At 45.5% G+C, this 17,193-nt stretch overlaps 1 protein-coding gene across 1 annotated transcript in view; it reads left to right on the forward strand.

Moving 5' to 3' along the window:
• Nucleotides 1-1,070: 1,070 nt before the first annotated feature.
• LOC146180543 (neprilysin-1-like) overlaps nucleotides 1,071-17,193 on the forward strand; it is a 33,835-nt gene continuing 17,712 nt past the window's right edge. The window contains exons 1-2 of the mRNA XM_084577770.1: nucleotides 1,071-2,339; nucleotides 16,025-16,056. Coding sequence (XP_084433896.1) covers nucleotides 1,071-2,339; nucleotides 16,025-16,056 — 1,301 coding nt within the window. The remainder of the gene's footprint in view (nucleotides 2,340-16,024; nucleotides 16,057-17,193) is intronic.

Below are 17,193 nucleotides of genomic sequence, written 5' to 3' on the forward strand. Positions count from 1 at the left end.
GATTCACAACATAGATTATTCGGGGAGTTTTAAAAGTAGACCACCTCCGCAATGACGCAGGATACTTCTTCAAAGCGCTGGCCAATGTTTAACGACCGGCCACCACTTCTCGTGCTCTGCGGCACTCTGGTACTCTCTGGTACCAGTGTTTTTAAGGGTCGCCCTCCCAACTCGCACCCCCATACGTTTCGCGGTGTTTTAAAAATACTACGCCTCGGTCAGGAGATTCAATACTTTCACGGTCTGTTTTAGGATGTGTACGGTTACTCTGCACCGAATAGGGACATCATAGGTGTCTCGTGAAATTAAAAAACTGCTTAGAAATATTTCGGTTTTATGTATTCCTATGGGCGCTAACCCTATTTTTCACCCCCAGTCGGCTGCGACGCCGCGAGCGCCCCCTTTGTTTGTAAACACAGTGTTGGCCTATAACACCAGATATTTTCGTTTAGTTCAGAGCTGTCATGTGGTATCGATATAACTGCGGGCTTGTGTTACTTAACATAATATATAAAACGTCTCGTCTCGTACTACTAAAGTAAAAATATTCGCAGATAACAGAAAGTGGCAAAGCCCCTATTTTTGCAACTATTCTGGTGTTATTTTCCAGTATTATTCCATGTACTTTGTCAGTCACTAATTCTGTTAAAATAAAGGACAGGATTACATGTTCTTGAACATATAAAGCATTTTATAAACTACAGCAGAGGTAATATGCCCAGTACATTGATTTATTTCTTGTCCCCTCCTGCCAGGGCCCTTCACTGGGCTTGCAGAATGCTCAAATAAATAAATAAACTGCGGGAGTTTTGAGGTAGCAGCAAAGAATATCCCTTGCAGGAAGTGGCGCCAGGATCAACATTCTGGTAACAACATGTTTGCTTTCCCAAGTCCCGTTGTAATATTCTGAAGTGCGTCCCCATATAATTAAATGGCATTTAAATGAGACATTAAGAGATATTACTCTTGTTTCAAAGGGCTAAATTTACACCGTAAACTTCGGTTTTTTTACTTTCTTACAGCTCAGTCCAACCAGAAAATGTGTTGCCGCAGGGAGCGTGTTTCTGGCAATGGTGTTGCTCTTCGCAGTAGTCATCATCACAGTGATCACCTTGGCATTCCGGACCGAGCCCGCGATTCCGAAGGGGAAGCCGTACTGCGACACGATTCACTGCCAACAACACGTAAATGTTCTGATGTCTCGTCTCAACAGGAATATCGACCCGTGCGAGGACTTTTCAGCGTATGTCTGCTCCAGTTGGTTTCCTACTAGGGATAAGCGAGTGCACGTGAAGACTCCCGTCGACGAGGTTACATTCTCGCGGCTGGCAGACTTCACTACCATGCTCGTCCACGGCACGCAAAAGATCCGGGCGGACCAAAAGGCCCTCAACATGTACAATGCCTGCATGAGCACAAATGACCACGGTGGCGCCTACCTGCCGGAGTTCAAGAAGCTCATGAGGGAAATGAAGCTCAGTTGGCCTGAGCCGTCGCCAGAGGACGCCGACCCTCTGGGTGTCATAGTTGCACTCTCACACAAGTGGCGAATTGATTTGTGGCTCGATGTCCATGTGCTACCTTTGCCAGCTCACAAAAAATGGCGCCTCGGCTTCGGTCCTGCGCAACCGATACCTGTTCTTCTGAACCACTACGAGTCTGTGAAGGAAATTAGAAGCTACACTGAGTACTGGATGGGTTTCTATAGAGACCTTAGCCTTAATAACTCGGGCAGTGCGGACGCATCGACCCTAGAAGATACAATCAATGACTCTCGCATCATGGATGGAACTGTACTAATCCGCCTGGGTGAACTCATCTTCACCCGATTAAAAACCCCGGTCGCCTTTCGACTCGAAAACATCGGTGATTACTCGAAACCCATTACTTCAGACATATGGGAAAATCTCCTCCAGAATATTATAAAAGTGGATCCTCCGTTGGGGGTCAGTGATGAAGTTGTCCTCAAAAACAGGAACCTATTAAAGACTATCGGTAGCTTCCTCAGCCAGTATCGCGAATCTCGACTTCTCCGCCAGGTTTCTTGGACATTTGTTCAGTTGTACGCACCCATAGCTGAACCCCGCATGCTGCTGAGACATTTTGGCGAAATTTACAAGGTTAACATCTACAAGTCCACTTACTGTGGATTACAAGTTGAATCGACATACAAGGTGCTGGTGCTCTCCCTAGAAATGTCCACCAGCAAGACAAAAAAGGACCAGGATCTTATTCGGACCAGGTTCCAAGGACTAGTATCGGCTGCTATCAAGAAAGTCGAGAATTCATCGTGGATAGACGAACATGGCAAGCGCGTCATCAGTGATAAGATGAAGTCGGTTAATATAAGGGCGTGGCCTGATAAGGAGCTGTGAGTAACCAGATTCTCGAGGAAATTTACAAGGATTATCCGAATAAGGCGGAATCGTTCCCTGCGCTCTGGATGCAAGCAAGAAGGACCATACGAAGTGGAATGGAGAAAGTGCGCCGCATTGAAGATTCCCAGGCGTATTACGAAGCGCGTGTCTTACCACCGAACTTCGCACCGTCCTATCCCGAATATGACTATGTATCAGGCCGCCTACAGGTGCCAATATATCTGCTCAATCCGCCGCTGTTCTACAGTGAAGGAACAAATGCCATGCTATTCGGCGGTTTGGGATACTTGCTCGCTTTAGAGTTGGCCAAGACCTTGATGAAACTGGCACTCGCTGGCTTCCAAATGGCACAAGTGTTGAGAGCATTCTCTCTGAAGAGTCTAAAAAAGCTTTTCGAGAGCGGGACAGCTGCCTCCAAACACACGGAAGCGTGTTTCCAGAATTACCGGCGCTTGAATTCGCGTACGCTGCATTGCAAGAGGCTGATAAGGGCGGCAGTGGTAACCTACCTGTCGGCGAAGACCTTCCACCTCTAAATGCCTTCTTCATGGCCATCTGTTACATGGCCTGCTCTGCACCCGACTTCCAAAGCTCCTACAGTGCGAACTGCAACAAAATTGCTCGCAATACTGCTTCCTTCGCGAGGTCCTTCAACTGCACAGCTGGAGCTAAGATGAACCCTGAAAAGAAACGTGCTTTCTTCACATAACCGAAAGATTACTACGGTGGTTCACGAATGTGCTCCCGTGACTGCTATACGCCAAAACATTTTCGACAGATTCTCACACCCTTCTTTACTATACAGTCCGCTAGAGCTTCATTTCCCTTGTCATTTCTGTTTTTAGTTAGACACCAGCTTTTCTGATCGCTTGTACTATTTCCAGTAGTTTTTATAGGTCACATGCTTCAAAGAAGAGTAATCTAGTCATCATATTACCATGGAAAACAGTTCCGCCAATCAACACGGTGCTGTCATTTTCCTACTGTGCGCAATAGCTCAGGAGCATTGTGAAGGCTGCAACCTAATTTGTAATATTCAGATAAGATGGTGAGGGTCCTCGCTATGCAATTTGTGTCAGAAGGGAGCGTGTTTCCCTAATTCGTGCGACAAGGACATCATTGCAACAGTTTTGTTCGTGGGAGGCCTTTTGCACACACTTTTGCTGTGGCTAGGGTTGCAACTTTTCACATAACCCTCGAGAACTCTGGAGGAGTTTTATTGTTTTTTTCTTGTCCTTCTTTATCGCGCCTGTATTTGGGAGGAAGCACCAGGTCGCCGCTGGTCTCGGTCTATGAACACACTCAAGGAAGTGTGGTGGACTTTTTTCTATACACGAGTTTTTCGTATATTAAGTTTTGATGTGTTTTCTATTTCGTTTCTTTGAATGCATAAATGATGTCTAAAGCAATGAATTTGCGCGCAAGTATGTTTTGAGATTTCAGTGCATAAAAATTGTTAGGCATTGCAATAATTGTTTTATTTATACCAGCCATTGGCCCTCAATTTATGCTCTTGTCAACTAGCCCTTGTCCTACAACTCCCATTGATGTCATGAGTCCGGTAGTTTGCTAAAGTGACGCACCCGAGAACGACCTCGTCGGGTGACGCAGTGGTGACGGAGCTAGCCTACAGTTCCTAATGATACGGAATCGAATCTTGGCTTCGAGGCCGCTTTTCGATGGAGACGGAAAGCAAGGCGCCCGTGTGCTTGCGATGCTAGTGCATGTTACAGAACCCCAGGTGGTCGAAATTTCCGGAATCCTCCACTGCGGCGCCTCTCATAGCATGCATCACTTTGGGACGTAAAACCCCGCAAACCACACAACACCTGAGAATAAAAACACCTAAGCCTCTTCACTATCAAGATCATCTGTATAGGCCTGCAGTTTACATGTACTGAAGGACCAACAGTTCCGCTCGAAGCACTGGCGACGAAATGTCAAGATCACACCTGTTTTTCTCCAACATTGTTAGCGATGATTTGTAGTCTTGCAAAATTCTATTAACGAGAAATCCACATGCTTGATTGTGATGGTAAGACGACATCGCAGGGCCCATAACGACTAGACCTGCCCGTTGGTATCAACAATTCTTTCACCACTTTTTACTCCATAAATTCAGTATCCCATTTAACCTATATAGACCCTCAGTCAGTGGAACCTTTAGATAGCTACTGCAGCAATCACATCCGTATGTATACACTGAGGGCGTCAATTTGTAGAGGCATCAATGAAATACAAATTAAAATCCTTATTACAGTAATTCACTCTGGCGTTATCCTTTCCAATATCTAAGAAATCGATCTCTGATGACACACTGGATGATTGAAAACTAAATCTACACAAAATCTCTAGAATTGTCAATAATTACCGAATCATATCTCTATGGGGTACACAAATCAAATTTGCTTAACACAGCATCGAACCATGCATCGCATAAAAATATAACCTGAAACAAATCCTCTTTAATAAATCAATATAATTGGAGACAATTTTTCTGTAATGCGCATTTAAATGAACAGGGTTTTCAGGCTGACTGTAGTTCCTGGACTACTGACAGCATTTCGCTCTCTGCCCGCAATAGAGATTTCTAGGACTGCGTAGTGCGCGTTACGTACGCATAACCTGCGTTCCCTGCGGAAAGCAAGGACTTGCGTTGCTGATGTGCCACAGAGAGTTTTACTTGTAATGAAGCCCACGCGTACGCGAGATTTGATGATGATTTGCGGCTGCACCCTTTGTATCGAATGGGCTCAGTAATGTGCCCTAGCCGGGTGAAATAGAGAAACTAAAAAGGTAAGAGAAAAATTGCTGCCCACGATTACGTTACTTCCTAATGCGAAATTTGAGCGCAGCTTATCAGCTGTTTCACCTTTTCGACAGACTGGGGCAAAGATTTCGAGCAAGACACGTATGTACAATTAAAGACTTTTTTTTAATTTTTCGCACGTATTCCTTCAAGAAACACTCCACTAACAGTTCTTGGCTGTCATGAAAGAAGCTTTGTGGTCGGAGAAAAGAAGAGAGCAATTGGAGTTATCGGAAGGTTGCGGGAAGCAGCACGTGGGCTCATAGGAACGTTGCGCGACGAACAGATAGCAGCGACAGCGAGTGAAGCGAGTGAGAACGGAATGCACGCACTGTAATCTGCTGACAGCGAGCCGGCGTTTCGGCAACCGGAGAGCACCCTCGCCGCCACGCAGGAAGAGGGGGGACTCCCTCCTCTTCTTTCTGCATGGCGACGACGGTGTTATCTTTCTTCCCCAATTTCTCTTCTGTCAGCACGAGGCAGTGGAGGTGGCTCAGCTACAGAGCCAGTAGCAGGCTCGTGCATTTGTTTTCCTTCTTCCTACAGCCATAACAACGCAGTCACGTTGTCTTGACTCCCTAGCGGCGGCAGCTGCATCAGTCATTCGCTGCTAGGGCTGCCTCCGGTGACCCCCCCCCCCCCCCCCCCACCCCGATCCCTTCCTTTAATTGCCATTAATTTCCCAGTAATGCTTTTTCATCAATATAATTAACATCCTTTACTAGCCTTTCGTTGAAAATCGTACAGCGCTAGAATTTGTGACTGTCCTCAGTTGCGCGCAGTTAACCAACTAAAAGGCTCACCGCCGAAGAATTGACGCGGTTTGAATTGTGGTACTGGCAAAGACACTTGAGAGTTCCTTGGACTGCCAGAAGATCAAATCAGTCGATATTGTCGACCATAAACCCTGACTGCTCATTGGAGGGCCAAATCTTTAAAGTTAAAGCTCAGCTAATTTGGTCATCTGATGAGAAGACAGGAGTCGCTGGAGAAAGATTTGATGTTGGGAAACGTTTAGGGTCGCCGGAGAAGGGGTAGGCAGCGAACGCGATGGTTAGATGCATCCTCGAGGCACTGCAAATGAAGTTATGTGATGTTAGGAAGATAGTGAGAGACCGGAAAGCGTGGCGTGATATGCTCCATATAGAGTCACGAAGAGTCGGACACGACTGAGCGACTGAACTCAACTGAATTGAACCTATTCAGAGTATAAGTGGTTTATTTTATATTTATTTTGGGTACATCAAGGGCCCTTCTGGGCATAACATAAAGTAATGCGAAAATCTTCAAGCTGCGCCATAAACACAGCGTTAAGCTTTCTCAATAAGGAAGGCCGTTTCAGGCTGTTAAACAACATAGGCAAAATAAATGTTCGAATAGGAGAAAGCTAGGAAGCCGGGCACATATTATACAAGAACAAAATGCTGGGAACCACTACAAACACTGAGCAAAATACATGCTTGCAAAGTGGAGAAATGCATCATAACTTGGGCTGGAATAATAGGCATGGTACATTTAGAAGTCAATAGTATCATAAGCGGTAATTTTCAAACCACATTACACTAAAGAGAAAAATTACGAATTGAAGATGAAAGATATTACATAATATTAGACGGGAGATGCAATTAAAAAAGAATGAGATGTTAGGAAGGTAGGGTCAGATTTCGTGCCATACACTTCGGAAACCATGCGGAGAGAGCAAAAGAAAGGAAAGATTCTTTTCAATGATATCAGGAAGTTATTAAAGGCCGTGGAACTCGAATCATAGGCGTGGTAGATGGGCTTCTTAAAAAGGTGCCGAACCTCAAGCAATACAATACTAGATGGCAGGAAGTTTAAGCTTTTTACACACAGTGTCAAATAGGTATATTTCTGTTTCACTGAAATCAAGTGTACATTTTTGGCGTGGCTAAAAGAAGGAGAAGATGTAACACGTTGGAACGAAATGTCACAGTTTGGAGCGAAATGTGCACAAACACGTCTAAACCGTTTTCAACTACACGAAAGAATAGTTAAAGCCTGAATCGTATGCAAATGCTAGTGGCGGGGATTTAATGGTGACTGTATATCTGTGTGGCAAAACTTGTACATATAAAGTATGTTGACATAACAAACTGCGCGGCAAACTATTCAAAGCAGGAGGAACTAAAGAGGAGACCCTTGTACAGATACCGTGAATGTATTGGGCATGGTGGCTGTTATGTGAACTTGATGCGAGCGCTCAGAGATCTGCCGATCATCAGATTTCGTATCGTATGCGGAATACCCTAAATGCGCGAGCGTAGTTGCATGACGTGGGCAACAAAACTTGAGTTTATAGCTGTACACTACTAAACTCTATGTCAACCACCGGGCTATGATCAACATTTGTCTTGGGCATGGATAGGGACAAACATTACTAGGCCAATTGAAGGCTGTGCGTGGCTTCTTAAAGCGATGTTTTATATTTATACCTGGTCGTCAATAATGTCATGCAGCTTTATAATGTGTGTTGTCACCGTGCATGGTCCGCGCTTGCGCGCACCATTGTGCGCCTGTGGGCATGGTATTGATATGTGCTCTTGGTGCAAGGGCTCTAAGTGAGCCTGTTCCCATGAATCGTTTTGAGAGCATGCTTTGCTTTGTCGTGACCCTGCAACTGCCAATTTGGCCCTTTTAAGGGAACGTCCAGAAAAATACAAAGAAACGTCGCCCTGTTAGAAATAGCCGGAAGTGCTTCTGTTCAACTGTTCACCCTTCCCGTCGAGAGGCGCTATTGTCAAGTGAGGAATTTCTATTGTCCAAAGGAGACAATCAGAGTGACACGTCCGCTGACGTACAGGAGAAGAAAAGAGCATGAGGATTACGGCCATTAGAGCTCTGATTTCCCGGGAATGCAGGATAGAGTTGCAATTGCCATAAAGGGACAATGCTGGGAGCAGTATTCGTGGCGCGCACGTACACTTGGGTTTCTGAGAAGGAAATCCGCTTGCCGGAACCAACCTAGCAAATCTTTGCAGAAGAATCAAAATTTACCTCCTCGCCGTTCCCAAGCTCTACCCGTCAACAAGTGACCACGCCCGACAGAAACAATACTGGACCAGTCAATGCATCAGACCATCAGTGCAGTGATGTGGTCGATTGGTTTCCGATAACTAAGGGTTGTGCCCTGGAACTGATTGGTAAGCATCTTCAGATAGGGGCTGGACATAGGGGGACTTAAGGACGTTGCAGAGCACGAAATGACGCTCTGAGCCCAGGGTAAACGGCTCATCCAGACGCTTCTCGCTATGAACTCTTAACGCTTGCCATTTTGCTGATATACCCTTTCTTTTATGTAAATAAGTTTTCTCAAAGTGCCATTAGGCCGCTTGTATATTTTTAAAAACTTCGAAGATTTAATCCTTCATCAACCCGGAGTCTCCGCACGCTACCGAGTGAAGGCCGGGTCGACTTAGTCCCAGCGTCACGACAACTGGTGCCAGCAGTGGGATCTGAATCTACAAGCCACAACTTCTGGTGATTGGAGGTGGATCAGAATCTACAAGCCACAACATCTGGTGGTCGGAGGTGGCATCTGAAGCTACAAGCCACAACATCTGGGGATCGGAGGTGGCATCTCAAGCAACAAGCAGGAGCAACAATCGTCCAACAAGAGAGCAGCTCGGAACATCGATCGCATGTGTGGGTGAGTGCTTGGCTTTTCTTCTGATGTGGACCACGTTCTAGAACAGGGATAGATTTTAGAACTGGTAAAGAGTGTTGAAACGCCTTTAGGTTTGGTAGTTCGCACAGTTGTTTTGGAAGTAGCCGACACTCGGAGCGATCATGAACCTACAAAAGCTGCAGAAACCGGAGCTGTTGCTATTGTGTGAGGAATTTGGAATTGATAGAAGTGGTTTGGCACAAAAACCCTTTATTTTAAAGGCAATCACTGATTTGGGAAGCGATGATGAGGAGCTCAGTGAAGCATGGAACCTCATCGGACAAAAAAAGAAAGAGCGGGAAAAAGAGGAAAAGAGGCGGGAGCGTGAAATTGAGAGAGAACCAAAAAGGCTGGAGCAAGAAATTGAGCTCCGGAAATTAGACGTAGGGTTGAGCAAGAGGTCGGGCAATTGTCCCCAGCTAGCGGTACCCCTTCTCAACAAGGGGGCAGATTTCAAGATGTCAAAGTGCATGCAGCCATATGTGATATCAGGGGATATCGGTCTGTATCTGGCTAATTTTGAGCGAACCTGCGAAAAACTGTCCTTCCAGCGAGGCACTTGGTCTCAGAGATTATTGAAGGTTCTGCCCTGCGAGGCAGCGGAGGTTGTCGCGCGGCTAAGCAAGGAGGACGCGGACAACTACAAGAAGACATTGAACGACAGAAAAGACAAACACCGACTAGGCCCAATTCTCGCCATTTTTACTACGAGAAGGTCAAGGCTTGCCTTCTGAGAAAGTATAGGCCAGCGCCGAGGCGTTTGACAACGTTTTCGGAACGCTACTAAGTCCAGGGACGAGCGTTACCCTGATTTCCTGTACAATTTAAGAGTCAATTTGAGCGAGTGGCTAAAGAGCACTGATTCCTACAGTGATAGGGACGCTGTATTCGAGCGAATGTTTTTAGAGCAGTTTTATAACAGCCTCCCAGAAAAAGAAAGAAATTGGTTACAGGACCGAGGCGGCATTAAGTCGGCAACTGAAGCTGCCGAACTCATTGAGGAGTACGCTTCGCGCCGACAATTCAGCAACCCAGCAGTGGATAGGCCCCACAATCCCACGTTGAGCGTGCATAACCGTCAGGAAAGGCACTTTGCTAGAGTTTCAAACAAGGGAAGGAAGGCTTCTTCAGGCAAACTCCATTGAAAGGACGGCAGTGAGAAAAGTGGGGAAGTAACCAACGTGCAGAACACAAAGAACAAGCTTGAGGCTAGGAAGCCGCTCACATTCCTTAGGCGTAATGAGCAGGGTCACATTGCCGTCAACTGCCGGAAAGAAAAGATTGCTTTCTCGTATGTCTGTGACTACGATGAAAACATGAAGCTTTTGGAACCCTACATGCATGACCTAGTAGTCAACGGGAAGCCTTGCAAGGTACTGCGCGATTCGGCCGCAACAATGGATGTTGTCCATCCGGCGCATGTGTCGCCTTCCGACTATACAGGACAGTGTGCATGAATCCGCCAGGTAGTGGAGGAGAAGAGTGTTTGCTTGCCAATCGCGAACGTGGTCATCGAGGGCCCTTTCGGCGAGCTAACAACCGAGGCTGCTGTTTCAGGAAAGCTTCCTAAGTGCTATCCGTATTTGTTTTCCAACAAATCGGACATGCTGCTGCGAAAGAGGGGCATCCTTTTCGGAGACAGAGTTGTGCAAGCCTTAACACGTTCAAAGGTGCGAGAACTAGTTACACTGCTCATTCCAGAAAATTCCACAGCGGAGGAAACGGCAATTAAAACAGTGGTCGATGCGGGAGATAACGGGTCATAAAACTTTGAGAGCAAGGCATCTCAGATAAGTCAACTTGAAAGTGAGCTTGATGAGACGCGGAATGAGGACGTTCTTGAGAGTAACCTCTTGCGGCCAGTGTCTAGTAATCTCACGAGACTTCTAAGTGGAACCCGAGAGGACTTAGCTATGGAGCAAGCCAATGATCCCAAGATACAGGAGATAAGGGAGCGCCACCGCGCCACTAAGACAGCAAAGAATATTTCTTTCGAGATGAGAAAGGGAGTGCTGTATCGCTTATTCAAGGATAAGCGCGGAGTAGAGCGGCACCAATCAGTCGTTCCCCAAAAGTACCGCGAAGACTTACTGCGACTTTCCCATGGGAGCTTGTGGTCATGTCACCTTGGAATAAGGATTGATTGATTGAATGTCCTTTATTGAATGGGAAGGCTCATGGCCATGGATGGGGATAAAGGGGAGTAGACATAATCTTCATTGTTTAGGTCGTCACTCGAATCACATTGCTCTAACCAGGCCACTAAGCAAGCCATACTTGGCAAATATCGGAAACCAAAGCAGAGGCTGCTGCAAGAATACTATTGGCCTGGGTGTTTTAAAGGGCCCATGAAAAGCTTGAAGCCGTGCTTAAGAAATGTGCACGAGCGGTCGGCGTGCCTTCACTAGTCAACAAAGCGCAAAAAAATTTTAGGCTAACATCTTTAATAGCGCAGATATTCCATATTGAAAATGACGCTCCTCCTCTCCCGTCACTGTAGCCCTCAACTCATACACGCCGATGCGCCGGCCAAAAAAAAAAGAAAATTTCCGGGCCGACGCCCCGCCCATAATGCGTCACGGAGCGACGCCACCGACTCTCGGTTTGTTTACTTCCGGTAGTGCTCCGATTTCTTCCCCTTCGTGTTTGCGGCGGTTCGCGTGTCGGCCGCCATGGATCGCATGGATCCCGAGCTCGAAGCGAGGCTGCGTGAAGCCGCTGCCGAGCTGGACTTTGATCCATATGATTATACTCCGTTTCGTGATCCGCTAGACAGCGACGACAGCAGCACGCCATCGACTGGCCCCTCTGAACCACCCGCTGGCAACGGAGACGACGGCCTACCATGGTGCGTTCCGTGGCGCACGCGCCACTGCACATAAGTTATTACAACTTTCTTATTTCACGAAATGCCGTTTCGTGTTTGCTTCGCGGCCTTTTCACATTTTACTTATGCGCAGGTGCCGCTGCGGCCGCTGCGTAAGCATGCCCACACCTGCTGTGTGCTGCCGCAGCATGCCGGAGGTGCTGGTGGTGTGCCAGCAGGACGGCGGCTGCATTACGATCCACCCAGCGTTCCAAAGCGTGTGCCTAACGCCCGAAGTCTTTCGGGCTGTGCACATTGCACTAGAGGAGGAGGGAGCGAACATCGATGGAGACGGAGATGTAAACAAGTAGGTAGTGCGGAAGCGTCAGGTGACAGATTCGCATTATTATTATTATTTTTTTTTTGTGTGTATGATCCGTTTACTGTAAAGCGTGGTATTTTCAGGCAGCACCGCTTCATAGCCTACCGCTTGTTTACCAAGTGGATTTGGGGCAGGCTGGGCGAAGGCAACAGGGTGGTCCTGCCAGCCTACGTCGTTTGCCGGGTTCGGCGTGAATTTCCGTCGGCGAGCTACGTGGGATTCAGGCACCCTCCCCTTTAATCTCAGGTGATTGTCGCTTCACTGCATGCTGTATTCTAAACTTTATCACGTGTGCCAGGCGCACTGCTTCGAGTGGTGCATGGAAGTGCGTTTATTTTTAAGGTGGAAAAATAGAGAATGCTATTTTATGAACGCCAAGTTATGCACTGCGTCAAGTGCCTGTTTTGTGGCACTGTTTAAGAACAGACATCTCATTCCTCTAAAGTGCCAGAACTTGTAGATATCTAAGCAAGAAAGGTGTAGAACTGTTAGTTCGTGAAAAATAAAGCCTGGGAAGAAAATTCAAATCCTAGTAAAAAAAAAGATACACACCCAAAAACAATCCAGAATGGAGGACAATGCTGAGCATCGCCAAGTCTGCTTGAGCACATGGTTCCAAGCATCTACCATAAACATTCATTTATTTGGAATGGAATTTTATAGAAAAAAAAATTTAAAATCGAAACACAGAATGCTTGTGCGAAGCACAAGCATTCTGTGTTTTGATTGATACCGAGTGTGTGAGTGCTCAATACTGACACAATGAAATGAGTGCTTGAAGGTTTGTTTATTGATACTCCTAGCCGTGAATACATGACAACAGATCGCAGAATACATTCATTCCAGCAGTGGAGTAATACAGGTGAAGCACAGATCAAACCACAACTCTTGTTCCTGCATTTGCTGATCTGAATTATTAATTTGAATTTATTTACAGTCTAATACGCTTGCAGAGTGTTACATTTCTTATCTCCAAGCTGCAGTAATAGCTGGTCCCTTTCAGGTCTGTTTGCCAAAGTGTAGGGGCAGCACTGCATATTTTCAAAACGTTGCGCAAGTTGAACCGTCCTTGAACCAAATTTCATGAGCGTTAGCCATTGGCCGCAGTCACAGTTGTTGCTGCCACTTCGATCTTGGCTCGCTTGCACTCTTGCTCAGCTTTTTGGCAATGGGCTAGTCTGGCTTCTCTTTGTTCAATGGTCTCGGCAGGCTGTCTGGCACGGTTGCAACCTCCGTCTATAGTGAGGTGGCGTATGTGCATGGTGTATTTCCGTACGTTTAATGAAGGAGAAGGAGTAGATGAAACATTAAGACGATGATCATTGTAGCGCACGAAAATGTCTTGCAATTAGAAATTGATGGAGGCTATGTTTACTGTACAGTGCGAGAGTGTGTTGTAGTTTTAACGCCTGGACATAATCCCCTATTTCTTGATTATCAGCTGTATCTAACTGTGGATTACATCGCTCTCCTTTCACAGTGAATATATGTACACAAATTCTGCCAGCTAAGGTAGCCACTGCTTCTCATTTTGTGGCCTGTACCGCAGGAATCACTTAGTTGGGCTGGGAGACCTTGTCATTGCCTGTTCTAATATTTATCCCTCTGGCATTTTATAGAGCGAGGAGCTTCTTTCATAATTAATTCATTTGGCACTGTTGATAAGGATGTTTTTAACTTTTTCTCTTGCAATTTCTGGGGCCTGAACTTTGTCGACAGCTTGGCTTGTGATCTTGCTTCCTTGAGATCTGTGAATATGTTTCTAGTTTTTACTGTCGCTTTTCTATCCGCATATCTCCTCTTCTGTGGCTTCTTTTCATGGTCGCTTTTTCCAGTGTTGGTGTTTACATTTCATTCATCTGTGCAGGATAGTCAAAGGAAAACGAAAGGCAGTATAGAACAGAGCACCAGATAGAAGGAACAGAACTGAAGAATTTACAGCTTTGCAGAAAAAGACCACGATGAAATTTGCAAGGAGAGAAGAAGGGAGCACTTATCCAAGGGGAAGAGGTCACCTGCCTTGGGGCAGAGCATTCCGACCAGTTACGTGGGTGTGTGATGGTGGGCTGTCGGCTTTGACGGTTCCAAGCGGCCTCCACTGGCTTCTGCTTTGGTTATCTGGGCTGAGGTATTCCCCGTCTACGTTACGAGCAATGCACTTTGCAACACACTCTCATGCTGTGCAGTAAGCATCATTCTCTTCATCAAGTTCAAACTACAACATACTGTTCAGCTGTGCGGCAAACATTGTGATCTTCATGAAGTACCATCTGCACCACTCCTTCATTTAACCTGGGTAAATATGGCATACACGTACACCATCTGGACGAGTGCGGCCGAGGTTTGCTAGCGTAATGTCGGACCAATTTAAGCAGTGTGACATAATTCGCAGTGCTTTCACATTACTGCACCTAAGCAGAATTGAATGTACTCGTGCAATTTCTTTCGGAGGGGGGGGGGGGAGGGAGCAGTTCTTTTCACTGCACTAGAGTATGCAGGTTGTGCCACAAATTTTTCTCAAAGTTGGCAGATTCCATGAATCCTTGCAGCTCATTGACCTTTTTGTAATTTTTGTAATTTTTTAGCATATGTAATACCTTTCCTGCAGTTTTGGTCTGTTCTATATTGTCACAAACCTCGCCTTAACGATTAACAGAGGCGCGGGATCCCCTTTACGGTTACCCGTCGTCCCTCTATGAGGTTTGAGAACACAGTTAAAAGTTAGGCCGGTCAACCAGTGAAGTGCATGTGTTGGTGTGTGATCAAGGAATAAATTTATGCGTCACTTTTTTAACACACAATGGGAACATATATAGGTAGTAGTCCAAATTACACTGCATAAAAAATTAATAAAACACCAGGACACGATAGTTATAAAAAACGACTCAATAAATGACAAGAGAAAAAGCCGGCAATGAACAAACGCTGCGATAAAGAAGACTATAAAATAACAAAGCAAGTATTCCAGAGATAGTAAGTAAGGGCGAGAGTTACACAAAAACACAGCGTAAAATACTAAGCCAGGTCAAGGTTTAAACAAAGGCAAAAAGAATATTCAATTAACCGACAGTCTGTAGCAAAACGGATTCTCACAGCCTTCTTATCTAATGGGGTATCGTAATCGCAGAGTTGGTCGGCAGCGGCGGCCGTACAGGTAGTGGGGACGACAAGTTGGTCGTGGGCTCGGTGAAAAAAACAAGACACTTTCCTGGAGCAAGCAGCCACGAGAGTAAACTTTTTTGTATAGCAGGCCATCACATAGGCATAGGCAAAACTGGCTGTTCGAGGTTGGGTCTTGAGCAGCAGCTAAGAATGACTCCAGATGCTGATCGGTGTGTTCCTCGGTTCAAAAGGTATGAGTATTTGGAAATCTCTGAGATAAAGCAGTGACGTAATGATCAAAGTTGTCCGCGTCGCATTCCGTCGTGGCAGGTGGCAACCAGGAGAAGCAGTCTCCATCTGCGTGCCGTCGGCCACTTTTGTATGAAATGCTGTAGTCGTATTCATGCAAGCGAAGTGCCCTGCGGGCTAGGCGACTAGACGGATCACAGAGATTGAGTAGCCAGCATAGGGAATGGTGATCGGTTACTACTACGAAAGGCTCTCCGTACAGGTAGCAGCGAAACCGCTGCATGGTGAAAACAACCGCGAGACATTCCTGCTCGGTGATGGTGTAGTTGTGCTCAGTCTTGCTTAGAGTCCGACTGGCGTAAGCAATCACATGTTCACAGTCGTCATAGCGCTAAACGAGGACAGCACTGAGGCCTATGCCACTTGCGTCCGTGTGCACTGAAGTTGGAGCAGAAGGGTTGAAATGCCGTAAGATAGGATGTGATGTTAGGAGGAACCTCAGTTGTCGGAAAGGATGAGTCGCATTACCTCACCGACTTGAACTTGTGCAGTGTGCAAAATGGCTCCATTCTGCACAGCTAGTACACTGCAAGTCATGTACTTTGCGCTGTAGCCTAGCGAGTCACAGCGATCATCCCCTGCCAGGTCTGTTGTTGTCCCTACAAGCTAACTAGCAAGTTCTGCTTGCCTTTGCTGAAAAAGCTGCAAAGAAGGAGATGTTCAATTTAGAGGCTACAAACTTGCAGTCATGTGGTTGCCTTAAGGTATGTCACCACCTTTTTGAATTTTTTTTTAAATTTTGACCTTTAAATTTTCATTTCACACTAACCTTATAAAGCATCGTTTTGTATGATATTCAAAAGGAAAAAAAGAGTTTAAAAAATGATGCTAGAATTTGTTATTGACAAAAAATGGTCCAAACATGGCTGTTACGCAAACATTCATAACTAGCCAATGGAGTGCAGAAATTCTAAACTTTTTGGCACAGAGTTAGCCAAATAACCAGGCTGTGCAACTAACTAGGATCTTTGCCATCCGATAATTGGGAATCATGTTATACAAAAAATGCCAAAGAAAACAAACAAATGCGTCATTTTTGTTTGCATTCCTTGGCATAAAACATGATTACATCAAAACTTACCATTCGATGTCATTCATCCTAGTTTATTGCACAGGTTAGTAATAGAGAAACGAGCGTGCAAAGTTTCATTGAAAAATGTTCATTCAGTTCAAAGTTACAACTGTTTGCACAACAAGAAAGTGCAAAAAATCAAGTTTTGTGAAAAACACGATTAAAAACAGAGACTTTAGTAGCGTCATGCACCCCCCTTGCGGAAATTTAAATAAATATTTAAAAAAAAATACAAAGCCTTACAAATTGCCTTTAAAATTCTTACATATGAGACTAAAACATAACAGAAAAGTTTCAATATGTGCCGTATATTATCGTTGAGTTACCAGTTTCTGTTACCAAACCACATCAGTTTCGGTTTCGGAAATGTTCATCATCTGTTGGAAAGTTAGCTATAACTTTTGAACTAAATAAGATACGAACATGATCCTTGCTGCAAAACCTTCTTGAACGTTTGGGGACTCCCTAAATCTAAAAAAGAAAAAACGTTATTTTTACAAAAAAATGCCTTTTCCAAGGTGGTGACCTACCTTAATGCATATTAGGATGAGGGGGGCAGGTTTCAAATGCTGCATTGCTTTTCACTTTTCTCACAGCACATTTACTAAAAAAAATATTGCAAAAATTATGCCTTCAGTACTAGAGCATGC

This window comes from Amblyomma maculatum, chromosome 8 (genome assembly GCF_055883805.1).
Source record: "Amblyomma maculatum isolate TAMU_Amacu chromosome 8, ASM5588380v1, whole genome shotgun sequence".
NCBI classification, from domain to species: domain Eukaryota; kingdom Metazoa; phylum Arthropoda; class Arachnida; order Ixodida; family Ixodidae; genus Amblyomma; species Amblyomma maculatum.